The following is a 21,285-nucleotide window of genomic DNA, read 5'->3' as shown; positions in this document are numbered from 1 at the left end:
CATGGCCCGTGTGGGTGGTCACTCTGACTGCCTGCCTCTGCCGTGCGACATTGTCCATACCTGAGTGATCCTGAAGAGTCCATGATCCACTGGTACGCTTGAGACCTTCCTTGACTGGTAAGTGTCGCAGGGTGTGGTTACATCCTGGATGTTGACAATAATATTATCATTTAATTATTGTTTAAAGAAGAAGTCTTGCATTTACACAGTGCTTTTCATGACCACTGGACGTCTCAAAGTGCTTTACAACCAATTATGTACTTTTGAAGTTTAGTCACTGTTGTAATGTAGGAAACACAGCAGCCAATTTGCACTCAGCAAGCTCCCACAAACAGCAATGTGATAGTGACCAGATAATATGTTTTTGGCGATGTTCATTGAGGGATAAATATTGGCCAGAACTAGGCATAAGTCCCCTGCTCTTCTTCAAAATAGCACCATGGGATATTTTACATCCAGATGTGAGGGTAGAAGGGCCTTGGTTTAACATCTCACCCTAAAGACGGCATCTCTGACAGTGCAGCATTCCTTCAGTACTGGAGTGCAACTTGAACATGGAATCTTGTGACTCAGAGGTATCAGTTCTACCAACTGAGCCATGGCTGACACAAAATGTGGTCTATAAGTGACTCCAGACCCATAGCAATGTGGTTCTTCTTTCTTTAATTCTTATTTGTTCATTGTATCCGGTGACCTGGAAAGGCATTTGCTTTATTTTTTTTCTTTGCGTCTGGTGGCACTGGGGCATAAAGGTCCATCAAGGAATCAAAAAGGTTCATAGGGAACGGTAGCATAATGGTTTATGTTACCTGAATTAAAAATCCAGACATATGAGTTCAAATCTCACAATAACAGCTGGGGAATTTAAATTCAGTAAATAAATAAATCAAGAATAAAAATATACTGTCAGTAGTAGTAACCAGATAATTACTGGATTGTTGTAAAAACTCATCTGGTTCACTAATGTCCTTTAGGAAAGAAAATCTGCATCCTTACCCAGACTGGCCTACGCGTGAGTTCAGACCAACAGCAATGTGATTGACTCTTCCCTGCCCTCTGAAGGGACCTAGCAAGCCACTCAGTTGTATTCAAGAAGGGGGCAATTAGGGATGAGCAGTAAAATTTGTCCTTATCGCTATTCCCACATCCAATAGAAAAAAGGTTTGCTCCGTGACCCTTTGGTCAGCTATGTGGCCTGGTCCAATCTGCACCTTCTCCTTTGTTATCTCTTGCACCATCCCCACCTCACTTGCTTATAATCTGTGACTTTTCTAATATTTGTCAGTTCCAAAGAAGGGTCACTGACCCGAAACGTTAACTCTGCTTCTCTTTCCACAGATGCTGCCAGACCTGCTGAATGATTCCAGCATTTCTTGTTTTTGTTTCAGATTTCCAGCATCCGCAGTATTTTGCTTTTATTTTAGTGTTTAATTCACTGCCACTTCTCTTCCAGGAATGCCTACCTTGAAGAAGTTCTGCTCTTTTCTCCGACGGGATTTTAGTTTGTCTCTTTTACCTTGTTCACCTTCATTGCTTTCTATTTCCCTCCTGGTGTTCGATAAGGTATCTACCAAAACTCGTTTTCACAGCCACATCTCCTTCCTCAGTGACTGTCTCCGGCTCCGACTTATTCCACGTGGATTCCAACTGCAGTTTCACCCATCATGCTTTGAAACCACCCAGGATCACAGGTATCTCCGAGAAATACAACATTCCTCGGACTGCTACTCTCGCCGCATCCTGAGATCCACACTCAGTGCTATGCGCCGCCACATGCACACACTGGACCTCTCTCTCCAGCAGCACCGTCTCACCTTATCTCAAAGCTGTTCTACTCCGCAGTTTCATCTCATCTTACGTCTCATCCGACGCATTAACAAAAAACTTTTTTTCTTCCTTTCAGGTGTTAAGGAACGCAAGCTCCAGCAGCTGATGGGGACTAATGCCCCTCCAGATCCTCCTTCCGCTTCACCTCCCTCTGACCCCACCCCTTCTGATCTGACCCCTTGCCGTGTATTCACTATACCCTCTGACCTCCCCCTCTCTGATGCTGAGCATTCTGTACTCAGCAAAGGTCTCAGTTTTATCCCCTTACGCCCCCACCTCAATGAATTTCGCGCTCGGCATGACGTTGAGCTCTTCTTCCGTCGCCTCCGCCTCCGGGCTCACTTCTTCGACCAGGAGTCCTCCCCCCGACCAGCAGACCCGTTCACCCGCCTCCAGCATTCTCCCTCTACCTGGACCCCTCCCCCTGGCCTCTTACCCGCTCTTGATCTCTTCTTTGAAAACTGTCGGCGAGACATTGGTCGTCTCAATTTCTCTGCCCCCCTCACTCACTCTAACCTGTCCCCCTCTGAACTTGAGGCACTCCGTTCTCTCAGGTCTAACTCCAACATGGTCATCAAACCTGCAGACAAGGGTGGTGCTGTTGTTGTATGGCGTACCGACCTCTACCTTACAGAAGCTCAACGCCAACTCACGGACACTTCTTCCTACCTCCCTCTGGACCATGACCCCACCACCGAACATCAAGCCACCGTCCAAAGGACTGTCACTGACCTCATCTCCTCTGGAGATCTTCCCTCTACGGCTTCCAACCTCATAGTCCCACAACCCCGGACAGCCTGCTTCTACCTCCTTCCCAAAATCCACAAACGGGACTGTCCCGGCAGACCCATTGTGTCAGCCTGCTCCTGCCCCACTGAACTTATTTCTTCCTATCTAGACTCTATCTTTTCTCCGCTGGTCCAGTCTCTTCCCACCTACATCCGTGACTCTTCTGACGCCCTACGTCATTTTGACAATTTCCAGTTTCCTGGTCCCAACCGCCTCCTCTTCACTATGGACGTCCAATCGCTCTACACTGCCATCCCCCACCAGGATGGTTTGAGGGCTCTCCGCTTCTTCCTGGAACAGAGGCCCAACCAGTCCCCATCCACCACCACCCTCCTCCGCCTGGCTGAACTTGTTCTCACATTGAACAACTTCTCCTTCAACTCCACGCACTTCCTTCAAGTAAAAGGTGTTGCTATGGGTACCCGCATGGGTCCTAGTTATGCCTGTCTTTTTGTGGGATATGTCGAGCATTCTTTGTTCCAGTCCTACTCAGGCCCCCTCCCCCAACTCTTTTTCCGGTACATTGATGACTGTATCGGTGCCGTTTCCTGCTCCCGCCCCGAACTAGAAAACTTTATCAACTTTGCTTCCAATTTCCACCCTTCTCTCACCTTTACATGGTCCATCTCTGACACTTCACTTTCCCTTCCCTTCTTCGACTTCTCTGTCTTCATCTCTGGGGATAGGTTGTCTACTAATATCCATTATAAGCCCACCGGCTCCCACAGCTACCTGGACTACACTTCTTCACACCCTACCTCCTGTAAGGACTCTATTCCATTCTCCCAGTTTCTCCGTCTCCGACGCACCTGCTCTGATGATGCTACCTTCCATGACGGTGCTTCTGATATGACCTCCTTTTTCCTCAACCGAGGATTTCCCCCCACTGTGGTTGACAGGGCCCTCAACCGTGTCTGACCCATTCCCCGCACCTCTACCCTCACCCCTTCCCTTCCCTCCCAGAACCGTGACAGAGTTCCCCTTGTCCTCACTTTTCATCCCACCAGCCTCCATATCCAAAGGATCATCCTCCGCCATTTTCGCCACCTCCAGCGTGATGCCACTACCAGTCGCATCTTCCCCTCCCTTCCCCTGTCAGCATTCCGAAGGGATCGTTCCCTCCGCGACACCCTGGTCCACTCCTCCATTACCCCCACCACCTCGTCCCCGTCCCAGGGCACCTTCCCCTGAAATCGCAGGAGGTGTAATACCTGCCCATTTACCTCCTCTCTCCTCACTATCCCAGGCCCCAAACACTCCTTTCAGGTGAAGCAGCGATTTACTTGTGCTTCTTTCAATGTAGTATACTGTATTCGCTGCTCACAGTGTGGTCTCCTCTACATTGGGGAGACCAAGCGCAGACTGGGTGACCGCTTTGCGGAACATCTCCGCTCAGTCCGCAAGCAGGACCCTGAGCTTCCGGTTGCTTGCCATTTCAACACTCCCCCCTGCTCTCATGCTCACATCTCTGTCCTGGGATTGCTGCAGTGTTCCAGTGAACATCAACGCAAGCTCGAGGAACAGCATCTCATCTACCGATTAGGCACACTTCAGCCTGCCGGACTGAACATTGAGTTCAATAATTTCAGAGCATGACAGCCCCCCATTTTACTTTCATTTTTAGTTAGTTTTTCTTCCTTTTTTCTTTTTTTACATTCTTTTTTACATTTTTTACAATCTTTTTTTTGCATTTATTTCATTTCATCTTAGTTTGTTCAGTTTGCTTACCCCCTGTTTTTTTCAGGTTTGCACTTGCTGCTGTTCAATAATCAGTGTATTTACACCTAATCTGTACTAATGCTTTGTCTTTCAACACACCATTAACATATTGTTTGCCTTTGCTCCGTGACCTTTTGGTCAGCTATGTGGCCTGGTCCAATCTGCACCTTCTCCTTTGTTATCTCTTGCCCCACCCCCACCTCACTTGCTTATAATCTGTGACTTTTCTAATATTTGTCAGTTCCGAAGAAGGGTCACTGACCCGAAACGTTAACTCTGCTTCTCTTTCCACAGATGCTGCCAGACCTGCTGAGTGATTCCAGCATTTCTTGTTTTTGTTTCAGATTTCCAGCATCCGCAGTATTTTGCTTTTGTAGCAATTAGTATCAATCAGCAATTATATTAAGAAAAGAGACCCCTTTTTTAAAGGGGCACAATCCAGAAACTCCAAATTATAAATAAAACAAAAGGAAACTTATCAAATCAAAACATTGTTTCCATCAATACTCTCAAACATTAGCTCCAGTGACCAAGAGCTGATCATGGGCGGGGCTTGGTGCTGACCTCCCCCTGATTGACAGGAGCTGAGGGTCACTGCTGTGGGCGGGGCATGATGCCGATCGCTCCTGATTGACAGGGGCTGTTGGTCACGTGTTGTGGGCGGTGCTTGATGCCGATCGCTCTTGATTGACAGCAGCTGTTGGTCACGTGTTGTGAGCGGTGCTTGATGCCAGCACTTTATTTCAGATTTCCAGCAGCTGCAATATTTTGCCTTTATTTCCCTGATTGACAGGTTTGTGGGTCACGTGGTGTGGTCGGTTTTTCACGCCAAGGGAGGCGTTGCTCAGCTGCCATTCGGTTACTGCAAGGACGGAGGCGATGGCGCGGCTGCTGCTCAGAAGTCAATTTATTGCTGCTCGGCAGCTGCGGAGCTACGGCGACAACAGCCAGGTACGGGCCCAGAGGAGAGGGGGGTTGGGTACGGGCTGCACGGGGAGGGGGCGGAGTGATACCCGTCAGGGTTCGAGTGACGGGGCCTGCGGATGATGTCGGGCCCGGTGAGTGAGTGATGGGGCAGTTAGACTTTCCCGGGGTTGTTGAGGCTTTTTACTGGGGCCTGGGCTTGTGTCCCACCCTACCCCAGCCGCGAGTGTCCCGGCCCAGCTTTGAGTTCAAGGTGACCGTGCAACTAACCGGCCGCCAGTTGTAGGGAGTGCTGGGGTGTGGGCCTCAGCGCTTCATATGGGTAATTCAGTAGGCCCCTGGTGGAGGAGTGAGGGGGAAGTGGCTGCCAGAGGAGAGACCAGACTCTGGGTCAATGAACTGAGGGGGGAGATGGAGGGAATTCCAGAGCTGGGTGCTGGCTTTGGGAGCTGAAAGTTTTGCTGCCTGGAATTCCAGCCTCTGTCTCAACAATAACTGCAGCTGTTAGCTGGAATATTGCCTAGTTCATTCTCTATAACTGTTTATCTTTTAAAACCCTGCCCAGCTTTTTTAGGGTAAAGAGACTTGATCACTGTTAGGGTAGTTGAATGAAAAGTGATGATTGGGGAAAGGTGAGAAAACTCAGTCTGTCCTTTCATGTTAATATTTCTTTAACTTTTTTATTGGCTTATAGGATGTGGGTGTTGCTGGCAAGGTCAACCATTAATTGCCCATCCCTTATTGTCCTTGAGAAGATGGTGGTGAGCTGCTGCCTTGAACCGCTGCATAAATCCTGGCTTGAGTACAAAATTAAAACTAGTCCCTGGCCTGAGTCCTTCAATTTTTTTTTCATGTCCGACCTGAAAATATCAAACATGTTATTAGTACAGAAAAAAAGCATCAAAATGTAGATTAAAAAGAAAACTATACAAAACAAAACCTGACCACAGCCAACCCGAGCCCCAATGCTGGACATGCAATATAGATAGACCCGACCCTGCCACATATAGTCGGCTTCGGGTCAGGTAGCCAGGCTTTACTGCTGCAGTCCATGTGGTGCAGGTACACCCACAGTGCTATTAGGGAGAGAGTTTCAGGATTTTGGCCCAGTGATAGTGAAGGAACAATGATATATTTCTAAGTCAGGATGGTGTGTAGCTAGGAGGGCAACTTGCATGGGAGCACCACCACATGCATTTGCTGTCCTTGTCCTTCTAGGTGATAAGTTGTGAGGTTGGAAGATGCAATTGAAGGAGCATTGGTGAGTTACCACATTGCATCTTGTAGATGGTACACATGGCACCCACTGTGCACCAGTGGTGAAGGGAATGATTGTTTAAGGTGGTGGATGGAGTGCTGATTAAGTGGGCTGCTTTGTCTTGGATGGTGTCAAGCTTCTTGGAGCTGCATTCAGCCAGGCTGTTGAAGGAGTCTTGGTGAGTTGCTGCAGTGTATCTTGTAGATGGTACACACTGCTGCCACTGTGCGTTGGTGGTGGAGGGAGTGAATGTTTGTGGATTGGGTGCCAATCAAGCATGCTGCTTTGTCCTGGATGGTGTCGAGCTTCTTGAGTGTTGTTGGAGTTGCACCCATCCAGGCAAGTGGAGAGTATTCCATCACACTCCTGACTTGTGCCTCGTAGATGGTGGACAGGTTTTGGGGAATCAGGAGATGCGTTCTTGTAGCCATGGTATTTATGTGGTTGCTCCAGTTCAGTTTCTGGTTAGTGGTGATTCCAAGGATAATGTAGGATTCAGTGGTAATTCCATTGAATGGCAAGGGAAGATGGTTTGGCTCTCTTGGTAATGGTCATTACCTGGCATGGGTATCAATGATACTTTTTTTGATTTGGCAAGAGAGGTACTTTCCTAAGTGGCTTGTGACTTTTAGATTTGTTGTTCTGCAGTGAAAATTGAAGTGAGATATTACAATTTCTGGTTTTCAAATCAAATTACAAATGCAGGGTTCAAGTTAGGTAGTTACTGACTCATTTGGTACATCATTTGAGTTGATGGAATAGAGGATAACTAGCTTTAGTAACCTGGCATCAAACTTCCTCATGGTGTTCATTTAAACTCAGCAAAATCTGGGTGTCTGCAGTTTGCTTTGAATGCAGTGACAATGCTGTTGAGATGTCATGCTGTTCCAATTTGCATGCAAGAGCTGTGTAATTTCCTTCAAAAGGAGGTAAAAGTTTTTCAAAGTAACTAGAATAATGCTGTATATGTGTTTTAACACTAAAGGCTATACATTATTCTGTTTCAGCTGGGAGAATTGGGCAAGGGAGCTGGGAAGGGAGGTGGTGGTGGAGGAACCATAAGAGAAGCTGGAGGTGCTTTTGGTATGAGGCAAGCAGCAATGGAAGAGAAATACTTCAGGTAACTATTTCTACAATCTGAATTTTGTTCTAATTATTTGATTGAAGGAATTCCTGGAATTGAGAGTAGTCGGCTCTCTGGAACTAACAACCTTTGCAGTGGCTAATTCAGCTGTCGGTAGATGGTTTAACATTTGCTGATGCTTGTCGATAAGACAATAATTGTTTGGCTATATATTAAAATTCCAACTTGATGACCCAAAGTGAATGTTTGCATTGTAGTTGCATTCTTGTTCTTGCATTTATGATGCTGATGCCTTGGCACAAGCTAGATGTGGGCTTTCACTGACATCTAAGGCAAAAGCAAATGACTGGGCTGTGCTTTCTTATAGCGAATGATTTCCTAGTTGCAGCTATTGGAGTCTGCTTGGTGTAGTGTACCTTCCAAATATTTTATACAGACAGGAATTAAAGGAACATATATATCATGGGAAGTGAGAGCACAGAAATAGGCTGTTTGGCTCATCAAGACTGTGATCTTGCTTTTCGCCACTTGTGTTCCTTTTTCTCCCCCCTAACAGAATTTATGGACTTTATCTCAACAGCTTGAAGCATAGAATTCCACATTTCAATGATGGATATCACTGTTTGATTTAATGTAACCCTTCAACACCCCCAGTAGACCACCCTTAACTTGGACACTAATAAAGGTCTAGCTTCTGAAGTCTCTCCACAACTATAACCTCTCTTCCCTGGTATCCTTTCACTCGATCTTATGTTGCACATTTTCTATTGCTTGTAAATCCTTCTATGATGGTTTGCTTAAAACTGCGCAATACTCCAACTGTGCCACAACTAAGATCTTGTATAACCTCAGCGCTATGCTGTTGCTTTTCATTTTGTCTTTTATAGTCATTATTGCTATTTTCATGACTTGTGTAGCTTCTTGCTGAAGTTCCTTTGCTGCTACAAATTTTATAATGTAATTTATGGTATATATTCTTAAATTTCTTGCTTTACATGTTTCTGTCTACTGCTTCTCTGATGTCAGCAAATTGAAGATCCAATCTGTCACGTCTTTGCAAGTCCTTTATTTACATCATGAAATGTTTTTTGAAAGTCCATATAATCCACATTCACTGCATTTTCTTTTGTCATATTCTTCTAAAACATCTACATTTTTGGAAATCCGTGCTGACTCGTTGATCGACTTGTTTGCCAAGCTACTTGGTTCATTTCCATATTGTAAACTCAGTAATTTACTCTCAATTGATGTAATTCCCCAATTTATCCTTGCTTCCTTTTCTGAAAAGGCTGTTGTATTTGTTATCCTTTAGGGCAATTTTTTTTGGCAATGTTGGCAATTTCTGGTCAAACCTTTGCTATTTCTTCCTGAGCTTTCCTCAGATTAAAAAAAGTCAGGTCTCCAAGAGATTTATCGATTTAAGGTTTAACTAGGGCGGCACAGTGGCGCAGTGGTTAGCACTGCAGCCTCACAGCTCCAGGGACCCGGGTTCAATTCCGGGTACTGCCTGTGTGGAGTTTGCAAGTTCTCCCTGTGTCTGCGTGGGTTTTCTCCGGGTGCTCCGGTTTCCTCCCACAAGCCAAAAGACTTGCAGGTTGATAGGTAAATTGGCCATTATAAATTGTCACTAGTATAGGTAGGTGGTAGGGAAATATAGGGACAGGTGGGGATGTTTGGTAGGAATACGGGATTAGTGTAGGATTAGTATAAATGGGTGGTTGATGTTCGGCACAGACTCGGTGGGCCGAAGGGCCTGTTTCAGTGCTGTATCTCTAATCTAATCTAATCTAACCTACTACTCTTGCGTGCATTAGTTGTTGAGCATCCCAGTCCAATTGCCGCCCCCCCCCCCCCAATCTGAAACCGAGGACTTAATTTAATATTTGCCATTCCTTTGCTGTTATATATCCACCCACTCCCTTAGCTTTATTTCTTGTTTAATGTAAACTTATAGTCAGCCTCTGTACTGTTTTTTGCTACTTTTCTGAACTTGCTGTTCATTTTAATTTGTTTTAGGTTTCCAAATTTTTATCTTGTATTTCATTTTTATTGTCTGCCCTGTAAGCTTCAAATGTTATGTAAATCTTGTTCCTTTTACTGGAATTTATCTGATTCATGCCCTTTCACCTCGTGTAGAAATATTTCTCCATCTCTTTACCAGTTATTCTTTCTGCCCTAAACCGGGCATGATCACTTGCTATCTTACTATAAGTTTTTTCCTAATAGAGTACATTTACACTTGAGTAGTGCATATGAATGAAGTGCAGCCAGGTTGTGCGATACTGTGTAGGTTAACCTATAGACAGCAGGCAGTAATTCCCCCTGAAGTTCTGATGTAAGCGCCAAAGACACTGGCAGTTTCCAGTCAACAGCCACACCACTCTAAAATGTGTAATCATAGTCTGTTGAGCATATTCGTTATATGATGAGCTCAAATGTGTTTAATATGCCCAAGGAGAATGGGCAACGTGTGATGCAAGTGCTGAAGGCATGCCCCATATGAAATAGGCTTGTTTAAAATAAATTACTTGAATCTGGGTCCAAGCAGTATTTCTTCGAAGTAAAGTCCCTGAAGCCACACATTCATAGTTCTAGAACATAGTAGATCTTCAATTTCTGTTTCTCTATATCATGGTGTGGGGTGCCTGAACATTTATGGCGGCAAACCTGAGCCTTATAAGTAATTGCAGGATCATAAGTTCTACATTTGACATGCAAGTACCTGGACTGCAGAGTGCATTCCTGTTGTCTCTTTATTAATACTGTCAACTATTTCTAATTTCCACAGAGCCTAAAAATTTAAACCATATCTTAATTCGTTAAAAGCGGTGTCTTTTTTTTTAAACTATCCTTGATTAAATCTGGCACTTGAGGGAAATAAACTTACAGGGCTACAGGGATCGAGCGGGAGACTGGGACTGATTAGATTGCTCAACCAAGAGCCGGCATGGACTCGATGGGCTGAATAGCCTCCTTCTGTGTTATGGCTCTAATCTGGCACTTCAATTCCGGTAGAGAGTTTAGTTTAGAGATACAGCACTGAAACAGGCCCTTCGGCCCACTGAGTCTGTGCCGACCATCAACCACCCATTTATACTAATCCTACACTAATCCCATATTCCTACCACATCCCCACCTGTCCCTATATTTCCCTACCACCTACCTACACTAGGGGCAATTTATAATGGCCAATTTACCTATCAACCTGCAAGTCTTTTGGCTTGTGGGAGGAAACCGGAGCACCCGGAGGAAACCCACGCAGACACAGGGAGAACTTGCAAACTCCACACAGGCAGTACCCGGAATTGAACCCGGGTCGCTGGAGCTGTGAGGCTGCGGTGCTAACCACTGCGCCACTGTGCATGTTAGTGTCCTGATAAAGATGCATGCTTTATAGAAATTGGTCATTGCTATAGACAGTTACTGTTATGCTCTGGGATGTTTAAACTGCTTTCCCCTTTGTACCAAACTCTACACAAAACAGCTTCTTTGCCAAAAAATAGAAGCAAAAATAAATGTCAGCAAGCACACCAAAGGTCAGTTGAGATGGAGCAAGAAGTTCTGTCTAATCCATTCCAGTAATGAGATTGCCAATACAGTGCCAAATTTGGGGTGCTGCTATTCCACTGAGATTGCTCAAACACTCCATGCAGGGGACTTGAAACGAGCAGAAATAGTCCAAATCCTAGAGTTTCAAAACACCTGTTAGATAATTTCTTTACCCAGCTGGTTCATAAAGCTAGAGACAGTAATGTCATAATTCACTTACTGACAAAATATTAATCCCAAACACCCATACAGAGTAGTGCACATTAGCTTAGTCTAAATTATGCATTTATGGATCTAATGAAGTGAAGAAGGCTTCTCCAAGTTTGTTCACACACTGGGTCTCGAGAGGTTTCTTTGTTTCTAACTAAGTAATAATGCGATTTCTTCTTTTATATCATTTTCTTTATGCTGGATGTAACACTATCTGATGTTTTATGACCACCCTGTTCAAACCTATTGCCAAACAGATGAATACGTGTGCCTTTTCACAACATATTGTTACTTTCTATCATTACTTTTCCTGAGCTATAGCTTTGTTATAAACAATATTTGATGCAATCTCTATAACAACATATTGCCTTTTTGTACTGCAGCAAGCTCCTCTTGCACTACCACCTGCTGTGATGACGAGCCTATGTATGTTATCTGCATCATTGAGGGGAAAAGGCTTTTCAATATCACGATTTGAACTAATTCTGTCTGTTACTGTTTTGTCTTTGTTTGGAAGTGAAAAGTAATGTAGCAATACATCGATATTCCTACAACACCCTACCAGGCAATTCAAGGCAATTCTGTTTTGCAGGGACAAGGAAAGGGAGCAGATTGAAAATCTCAGGAAGCATCACCAAGAGGAGATACATCACCATGAACAGGAAATACAGCGTTTACAGGGTGAGATTAAACGTCGCAAGCATCAGATCAAGAAGCTGAAACATCACGATGATGATGACGACGACGACTAGGATTTGTAATGCTCCTAACGTGTCTTTGCATATCTCAATCATGGAGTTAATAAATGCACTGTGTAATTGTGCTTGGATGTAAATTGTGCATTATCGAATAAAAATTCATTTTAAGTTCACTATCTTAATACCTTGTCTTATTTAATGCTTTGAAGCCAGCCCATGCAATGTACTAAGGGTGTGAATATGTTTATGCATTCTTAACTTTGTGTATAACCAATTGAGTCTTAATCTCTACAAAATATGTACTGTCTATATTGGTTATGTACACATGCATTTGAGATTTTGATCATTAGATGCCAGTGGTTTTTAAATGACCTGTGAATTGACCAGCGTTTGCTTATAGTAATTATAAATGAAATTATTCTTAAAATGCTGCTAAGATGCAGGAACAAATGTTGTTCCCATATGGCACTTTTTTTTTTAAAAGAATGACTTTCTTATTTAATGCTGAAAGATTTAGAGCTCCAGTCAGTTTTCTTTACAGTATTGATCTTTTACTATGCTGGATCTAAAAAAGATAGTATGTCTTGTTGGGTTAATTGCCAGTTGTATGCAAAGGAGATTCACTCGATGTTGCACATTGACTAACCTATAGTTTAAAAAAGAAAAAAAAAATGTACTTCCAAACTGTTATTTTAGCTTCATAAACTATCCTTGTAGAATATTCCACCTGATTAATTTTCTATATCTTAAAAAAAAAAATCTTGATGTATTAAGTGCAGCGGAGCTTCTCTAGTAAGTTAATGGTTAAATACCCTACCCAACATAGTACCGAGCTGCACAAACCAAGCAAGCTGTAGGTTCAAACCCCAGTATGTGGCATCAATAAGGTTGCTCCAGTCCAGACTACTGATTTAGCTTGGGATGGGGACAGGGTGGGAAATTCAAGTTCATAGTTCTGATCTCGCCTTGCCGGGAAGTGAGAGTAGATGCCTGGCGAGAAACGAATTGGACTTGTAGAACCATAGAAAAGTTAAGGCACAGAAGGAGGTCTGCGCCGGCTGAAAAAACTGGTATTTAAGCTTTCAGTTAAATAGTCACATCAGACTTGAATGTCTAGAACACCAAGGTGGCCGGTATGTTGCACGTACCTTCTAGTCTGAATGTAGATGCCTGTCTTATAGATGAAAACACTCAGTCTTTGGACAACAGTTTCAGTCGGAATTTGCTTGGTCTCCAGCCTAGACTCCTTTTGCCCAGAATTTGTGCCTACCACCACTGAGCTATAGAGAGACGAGCAATGGTTTCTGAAGTTCTACATGTCCAATTTATGGATTCATGTTTGTTTTTAATTTGTTCATGGCATGTAGGCATTGCTGGCTAGGCCAACATTTATTGCCCATCACTAATTGCCCTTGAGAAAATGGTGGTGAGCTGCCTTCTGGAACCACTGCAGTCCTTGGGGTGTATGTATGCCCACAGTGCTGTAGGAAGGGAGTTCCAGGATTTTGACCTGGTGTGTGGTTTGGAGGGAACTTGCAGGTGATGGTGTTCTTGCATCTGCTGCCCTCGTCCTAGCTGGTAGAGATCGTGGGTTTGGAAGGTGTTGTCAATGGAGCCTTGAGTTGCTGCAGTGCATCTTGTAGATGGTACACACTGCTGTCACTGTGCATCGGTGGTTAAGGGAGTGAACACTGAAGGTGGTGGATGGGATGCCAATCAAGTGGGCTACTTTTTCCTGGATGGTGTTGAGCGTCCTGAGTGTTGGAGCTGCGCCCATCCAGGCAAGTGGAGAGTACTCCATCATATTTCTGACTTGTGCCTTGTACATAGTGGTCAGGCATTGGGGAGTCAGGAGGTGAGTTACTCGCAGCAGAATTCCCAGCCTCTAACCTATTCTTGTAGCCACAGTATTTATGTGGCTGGTCCAGTTCAGTTTCTGGTCAAAGGTAACCCCCAGGATGTTAGTGGGTGATTCAGTGATGGTAATGCCATTACGTGTCAAGGGGAGATGGTTGGATTCTCTCTTGTTGGTGATGGTGATTGCCTGGCACTTGTGTGACACAGATGTTACTTGCCACTTATCATTCCCAAGCCTGGATATTGTCCAGGTCTTGCTGCATCTGAACACCGGCTGCTTCGGTATCTGAGCAGTTGTGACTATGATATAGTATATGTTACGACTGAGGTGGGAGGAGTACACTGTCTTTTCTAGTTCCACTTCTCCACAGGTCACAACATATATTTAAATGTTTACCCAGTTACCAATACGGTCTACTCTTTATCGCAGAATAAAATACACCAACCAGATCAATTATCAATTTATTATAAAACAAGACTTAATCAGTCACAAAGCAAAGCATTAATAAACAGTGAAATATGAAAGTTCCCTTTTTATCTTATCCCCTCACACAGATGCACACACATCGGTTAACTGAAAAAGAAAGATTTTTTTTTTTTCTTTAGCGCTCTTACAAAAAAAGACAGAAAAGAACGCTATGGCCAAATACTTCTTAATTCTTGAAGGAAATAAGAGAAGATACGGAAAGATGTCAGTTGTCCTTTTTTTTGGTTTGGCATCCCGAAATGTGTGTAGAAGGCTGTCACTGGGCTCTTCCTGGAACAGTTCATTTCTGGCGCTATTGAAGATCGGTTTGGCAGGCTTTCCAGAAGAAATATGGTAACTGGTTTCTGGCAGGCTTTTCAGGAGGAATGCAGCATCAATTTCTTAATTTCTTACACTCGCTTCTAGGACATTTTCAAAGAGATGGAAAAGGCTGATCTGGAGTGACTGCTTTCATGGCTGATTTTTAAAACTCCAAACCCCAACTAACTGTCCAAAGCGAAACCAAAAACCATCTCCAGTCAAGCCTCCTGACCCCTATAAATCTTGATCTGTCGCTTCTCTGTAAACATCTTCTCCAAGTCAAAAAGCCCATGCTGGGTATTTATCTGAAGACAGGTGACTTCCAGTAAGAGTTGTTTACAAACCAAGTCCTCTTAGTATTCTTTCAATAACCCCAGTGAAAAAAACATCCATGGCATCCTTTTCAGTTTTCCAAAATAAAACAATGTCCATAACTCTAAAATACGAGTCCTCAAAAAAATACTTAACAAAAAATATAGAAGCACCGTCATAATATATACATCAGCAGTAGTGGGCAGGGTAGTGGTGATGTCACTTGAAGAGTTTCTGGTATTTTCTATCTGAGCAAGAATTCAAACATTTTGGGGCTGAAGGTGAATGAGGGGAGGGTGGGGTGCGTTTTGGTGTCAAGTAGCTGCAACAAGTGAAACCCAGTCAATCTTTTTTGGCAGACTCAGTAATTTGATACTTGTATGTCTGCAGCACTCAAGTGACTATTGGTGATTAGCCAGTTATCTGCCTTGTTGGGACCTGTTGCAGAGCTGAAATTCTTCCAGAGCTGGGAATCTTGGTTAAATGGTATGGACTGTCTCTAAATACAATGAGTTCAGGCCATTCAAATTGATCATGTCTTGCTGAGTTGCTGCTAAAAATGGTGTAACTGTGATGTGCAATACTGCTGAGAGGATCACTGACCATATCCTGCTGTTAGTGATAAGATGCATCCTTGTCTATTGGTGATGCTGAATTTTCAACCCAATCCATTACATGTAGATTATTCACCATTGGAATACAATCTACAGTGTCTGCCGAGAACTGTGAAAGTACCAAAGGGTGCACACAAGCTGTCTCTCTTGAAGTAAAGCTAGGTGGGAAAGTAAGTTTGTGGATACAGAGGCTACAAAGAAATATAGGCAGGCTGAGTGGGCAACAAGGTGGCGGATGGAGCATAATGTGGGAAAGTGTGAAGTTCACTTTGGTAGTAAGAATAGCCAAGCAGAATGTTTTTTAAAAGGCATGATGACATTTCTAACTGATGTTCAGAGGGACATGGGAGTACTCATACAAGGAACACAAAGTCAGCATGCAGGTACAGCAAGTCATTCAGAAGGCAAAAAGCTTGTTGGCCTTTATTGCAAAGGGATTGGAGTACAAGAATAAGGATGTCTTGCTGCAATTGCATAGGGCTTTGGTGAGCCTACACCTGAAGTACTGTGCGCAGTTTTGGTCTCCATATTTAAGGAAGGATATACTTGCACTGGAGGCCCTACAATGAAGGTTCACTAGATTGGTCTCTGTGATGAGAGGCTGAATAAATTGGGCCTATACTCTGGGGTTTAGAAGATTGAGAGGTGATCTCATTGAAACATACAAGATTTTGAAGGGGCTTTAAAGGGTTGTTTCCCCTGTCTGGGGAAGCTAGAACGCAGATGGAGGTGCACAGACTCCGGATAAGGGGTCGATAATTTCAGACTGAGATGAGAAATTTCTTCACTCGATGGATTGTGAATCTTTGGAATTCTCTCCCACAGAGGATTGTGGATGCTCCATCATTGAGTGTATTCAAGGCTGAGATGGACGCATTTTTGGTGTCTCAGGGAATCAAGGGATATGAGGAGTGGGTGGGATAGTGGAGTTAAGACAGAAGATCAGCCATGATTGTATTGAATGGCAGAGCAGGCTCAAGGGACCGTATGGTCTACTCCTGTTCTTATTTCTTATACTTTCCAAACTTGTGATATACATCTCTGTGAAAGGCTGATGCCAGATTGCACTTTTTTTTTAAAGTGAGGGACCCAGTACCAGAGAGAGGGAACCAAGCAGGGAGGGAACTAGAAGTTTTAACAATAAAATGCAACAGCAAATTTCAATATCATATGATCACTGTACTATGTACCATGAAATCCAGATGTAGCTAATTGCATTTACAATTGATAAAAAAGTAATAGACACAGATGTTGGGCATATGATCTTAATATTCATGTATACTTTAACTTTTTTGTGCATTTGTTGATAAAATGGCAACAAAAAGCAATGTTTAATTATTTTTAGATCATTGTGAATTCTTTACTTCCTTGGCTACTGAATGGCACAAGTATTGTTAAGTAAATATACATGTGAAGTACATTTACAACAACAACTGGCATTAATATAGCACCTTTAATGTAATGAAACATCCCAAGATGCTTCACAGGAGTGTTATCAAATACAATTTGACACTCAACCACATGATTAGGGCAGATGACCAAAAGCTTGGTCAAAGAGGTAGCTTTAAAGGAGGAAAAAGAGGCAGAGAGGTTTAGGGAGGGAATTCCAGTGGTTAGGGCCTAAGCAGTTGGAAGCATGGAAGCCAATGGTGGAGCGATTAAAATTGGGGATACTCAAAAGGCTACGTTTGCTGACAACGCAGCCACCTGGTGGCGCTGCACTGGCACATGTGCAAATGCAGCCTGTTCAATTAAAACGTCAGATTCAGCGACGTTCAGGCAGTTGCCAGGACTAAAGATGGCGCTGCTCAACTAATCACACAAATACAACGTAAACACATGGCAACACACAATGGCCGGAGCGATCGGCTGGCCGAGGAATGGCTGGAGAGAGGGGGCGGGGCGGTGGGAAGGGCAGGAGAGCGGGCGGGAAGGGGGGAATGACCGGAGAGAGCGGGCAGGGGGCGGAGAGAGGGAATTGCCAGAGAGAGCGGGCAGGCAAGCGGGAGGACAACGCATCCGTCGTCACCAAGGTCTTCGGCCGCTCTCTCCCCGCTTCACCCCCCCCACACCCCGCTCTCCCCTCTCTTCCTCCCACACCCCACCCGCTTCCCCTGACCACACAACGCTCTCACCCCGCTCTTAACCCCCCCACCCCCGCGCTTCACCCCGCACCCCGCTCCCTCCCCGCTTATGCGATGACGTCTTCTGCGCATGCGCCAACCGGACCTGGCAATGCGGAACGCAGCGTACGCGCAGAGAGAAGCAGCCCGTTTGCACATGTGCGCAGGTTGGCGCTGTCGGATGACATCCCGCCTGCTGCGTTATCAAGAATCACTTTGTACTCAAAAAGCCGAAATTGGAGGAATGCAGAGATCTCGACAGGTTGTAGGGCTGGTGGAGGTTGCAGAGATGAAAATTTTAAAATTGAGTTGTTATTTAACCCGGACCCAATGTATGTCAGTGAGCATAGGTGAGATGGGCAAATGGGACTTGGTGTGAGTTAGGATACAAACAGTAGAGTTTTGGACGAACTTAAGTTTATGAAGGGTGAAAGATGGCAGGCTGACCAGGTGTACATTGGATTTTTATACCTGCATTGTGTGAGTGCATGCAAGGTGTTCTCTACTAAAATTGTTGCATGATGCTAATATGGCGCTATCGTAGTCATACCTGTGACTAGTCAGCAATTTCCTTTGGACCAACACTGTTGTACCAGATTCCCAAACCCCTTGAATTAGCTCTGCATGTTGCCATGATATGTGCATTATATATAAATTTGTAAACTGTAGAGAATAGTTAATAGTTGTGAAAAGTACAAAGTGAATGTTCACACACCACCAGCCAATGAGACAGAAAAAACTCAAATATTTTCATGAGGATGACGGAACAGGGGATGCCTAATGGCCAATTAAATTGTGCAACCTAAATTTTTTATAAATTTGGTCAAATTACAGTTACAATCAGGAAGTTCTGTTTCAGGCTGCATCAATCTGAATTACAGCAAGCAGTGAGAATGTTTCTTGCAACATGCAGTAACTACAATAGAGTGTAAAGGAACAACTTATATTTATACAGTGTGTCAAGAAAACACAATATGCCAAATGAGGGATTATTAATTCATTAGTTGGAAACTTACATTAAACTTTTAATTGAAAAAATCCTGCAGTTAATTTTTTAAAAACTAGCAGCCAAGATGGTCACCACAATTTGCATCTGAAACACATTTCCACATTCCAGAGGTCTGAGCAGCATGGAACCAGAACAATGGCTTGCTCAACGTGATTGAATTACCTAAGATTGCTTCATTAGTATGGCATTCAAAGCAATCCTAACACTTTGACTTTGAAAGAGCAAACCCCCTCCAAGTGTAAATATTGGCATCCTGGGGAGCTAATTCCGAATCTTGAAAATCATTAGAAGGTTCCAGTGAATACAATGAGACTGTCATGTGACTGTCTGTCATCTCTGTGAAAGCTAAAAGTTTCCTTGAAAAAAGACAGATGGGCAGTAACTCAGACTGTGCAGCAGGAGAAAGGCTGTGTACCTCTCTCTCTCTCCAGATAACGCAGGTTTGAACCCCATCTGCATCTATGGACCCTCCAAACCTACAGACTGCTCCAGATGGAGACCAGGGGAAGAGAGCCACCTACAAGTCTGCCCCCAAGAAAGCCTTGAGCCAAGTCACAAAGTGCACTTTGACCAGCCAAATACTTCAAGAATACAACTTTAGCCCGAAGACCACAAAATCATCCAATTTCACAGACTTTCCATTTATTCTGGACTCTAATCCAACCACAAAATCTACTTTTCCCTCTGCAATCTGTTTGTGTGTGTGAGAGTCTCGTGTGAATGTGTGCGTGAATGTGTCCACGTAAATTTATTTTTTTTAGATCGGTTTTTAGATTGTTAAGTATAATAAACTCACCTCTTTCTTGTTTAAATTCAAGAAAACCTGTCCGATTGGTTCTTTCACGATCACATTAAAGGTAAAATGTAAAACACTCACTGAGGTGGTAAGTACAACCACTGTTTGAAAAGGAATAAAGCTTGTTGCAGTCAAATAAGAAGAAGGACAAGAGGAGCGCCTGTGACCCCCTCCTCACCTGCCCGTAACAAGTGCCATTTACATAATAAAACATTCCAAGTTGCTTCACAGCAGCATTGTAAAACAAAGTATACCACTGAGTCCCAATAGGAGACATTAGGTCAGATGACCAAATGCTTGGTCAAACAGGTAGGTTTTAAGGAGCGTCTCAAAGGATGAAAGTGAGACAGAGAGGTGTAGTGTGGGCACTCCAGAACTTGGGGCCTAGGCAACTGAAGGTATGGCCACCAATGGTGGAGCGATTAAAATTGGGGTGCTTAAAAGGCCAGAATTAGAGGAGCACAGATATCTTGGCAGGTTGTGGGGCTGGGGGAGATTACAGAGCTAGGGAGGGGTGAGGCCATGGAGGGGTTTGAAAACAAGGATGAGAATTTAAAAATCAAGACATTGCTTGACTGGGAGCCAATGTAGGTCAGCGAGCACAGGGGTGATAGGGGAATGGACTTGTTGCGAGTTAAGACACGGGCTGCAGAGCTTTGGATGACCTCAAGTTTATGGAGGGTAGAATGTGGGAGTCCAGCCAGGAGTATGTTGGAATAGTCAAGCATATTGGTAACAAAGGCAGGAATAAGGGTTTCAGAAGCAGATGAGCTGAGACAGGGGCAAAGTCAGACGATGTTACGGAGATGGAAATAAGCAGTCTTAGTGATGGCGCGAATATCAGGTCAGAAAGTCACCTCGGGGTCAAATGTGACACCAAGGTTACGAACAGACTGGTTTAATTTCAGACTTTTGCCAGGGAGAGGGATGGAGTTGGTAGCTAGGGAACGGAGTTTGGAGTGGGGACCGAAAACAATATCTTCAGTCTTCCCAATATTTAATTGGAGGAAATTTCGCTTATCCAGTACTGGATGTCGGACAAGCAATCTGATAATTTAGAGGTCGAGAGAGGTGGTGGTGAGGTCGAGCTGGGTGTCGTCAGTATACATGTGAAAACTAATGCTGTGCTTTTGGATAATGCCCCTGAGGGGCAGCATATAGATGAGAAATAGAAGGGGGCCAAGGATAGATCCTTGGGGGCACCAAAGGTAACAGTACTGGAGCAGGAAGAGAAGCCATTGCAAGTGATAATTTGGCTACGATTAAATAGATAAGAATGGAACCAGGTGAGAGCAGTCACACCCAGCTGGATGCCAGTGGAGAGGCGTTGGAGGAGGATGATAAAGGAAATCAAACAGTTGCTTGAGAAAGAATAATTTTTGATTCATTCACTGGATATGGGTGTCACTGGCAACAACAGCACATATTGCCCTTGAAGTAATAGTAATCATAGTAGTTTTGGTACAATTGAGTGGCTTGTGAGGCCATTTCTGACGCCACTTAACAGTCAACCACATTGCTGTGGGACTGGAGTCACGCATAGACCAGACCGGATAAGGATGGCAGATTTCTTTCCCTCAGGGACAATGGGGAATATTAAATAGTATAGGGAATGAGCCAGAGAGTTAGGTGGCCCATGCGGAGTAAAACAGTAGCATAGAGTTGAGGAGAGAGACTTGGAGAAACTTCTTTATGCAGGGGCCCGCTGAGCTGGATATGCTTTTCCAGA

At 44.1% G+C, this 21,285-nt stretch overlaps 1 protein-coding gene across 1 annotated transcript; it reads left to right on the top strand.

Moving 5' to 3' along the window:
* The first annotated feature begins 5,123 nt into the window (after positions 1-5,123).
* Positions 5,124-12,231, top strand: atp5if1b (ATP synthase inhibitory factor subunit 1b). Its single transcript, XM_068011675.1, has 3 exons — positions 5,124-5,286; positions 7,525-7,637; positions 11,953-12,231. The coding sequence occupies exons 1-3, from the start codon at positions 5,215-5,217 to the stop codon at positions 12,110-12,112; spliced, it is 345 nt and encodes a 114-aa protein (XP_067867776.1). The 5' UTR covers positions 5,124-5,214; the 3' UTR covers positions 12,113-12,231.
* The last annotated feature ends 9,054 nt before the right edge of the window (positions 12,232-21,285 follow it).

This window comes from Heterodontus francisci, chromosome 31 (assembly GCF_036365525.1).
Source record: "Heterodontus francisci isolate sHetFra1 chromosome 31, sHetFra1.hap1, whole genome shotgun sequence".
Classification (NCBI taxonomy): domain Eukaryota; kingdom Metazoa; phylum Chordata; class Chondrichthyes; order Heterodontiformes; family Heterodontidae; genus Heterodontus; species Heterodontus francisci.
This window is presented reverse-complemented; position numbering and strand designations above follow the sequence as displayed.

What these genes read in the sequence shown, in the direction of transcription:
- atp5if1b (XM_068011675.1), top strand. Translation starts at nt 5,215, where the DNA reads ATGGCGCGGCTGCTGCTCAGAAGTCAATTTATTGCTGCTCGGCAGCTG. An exon ending in GCTACGGCGACAACAGCCAG is followed by an intron (nt 5,287 to 7,524) that starts GTACGGGCCCAG and finishes ATTCTGTTTCAG; the next exon opens with CTGGGAGAATTGGGCAAGGG. An exon ending in ATGGAAGAGAAATACTTCAG is followed by an intron (nt 7,638 to 11,952) that starts GTAACTATTTCT and finishes TCTGTTTTGCAG; the next exon opens with GGACAAGGAAAGGGAGCAGA.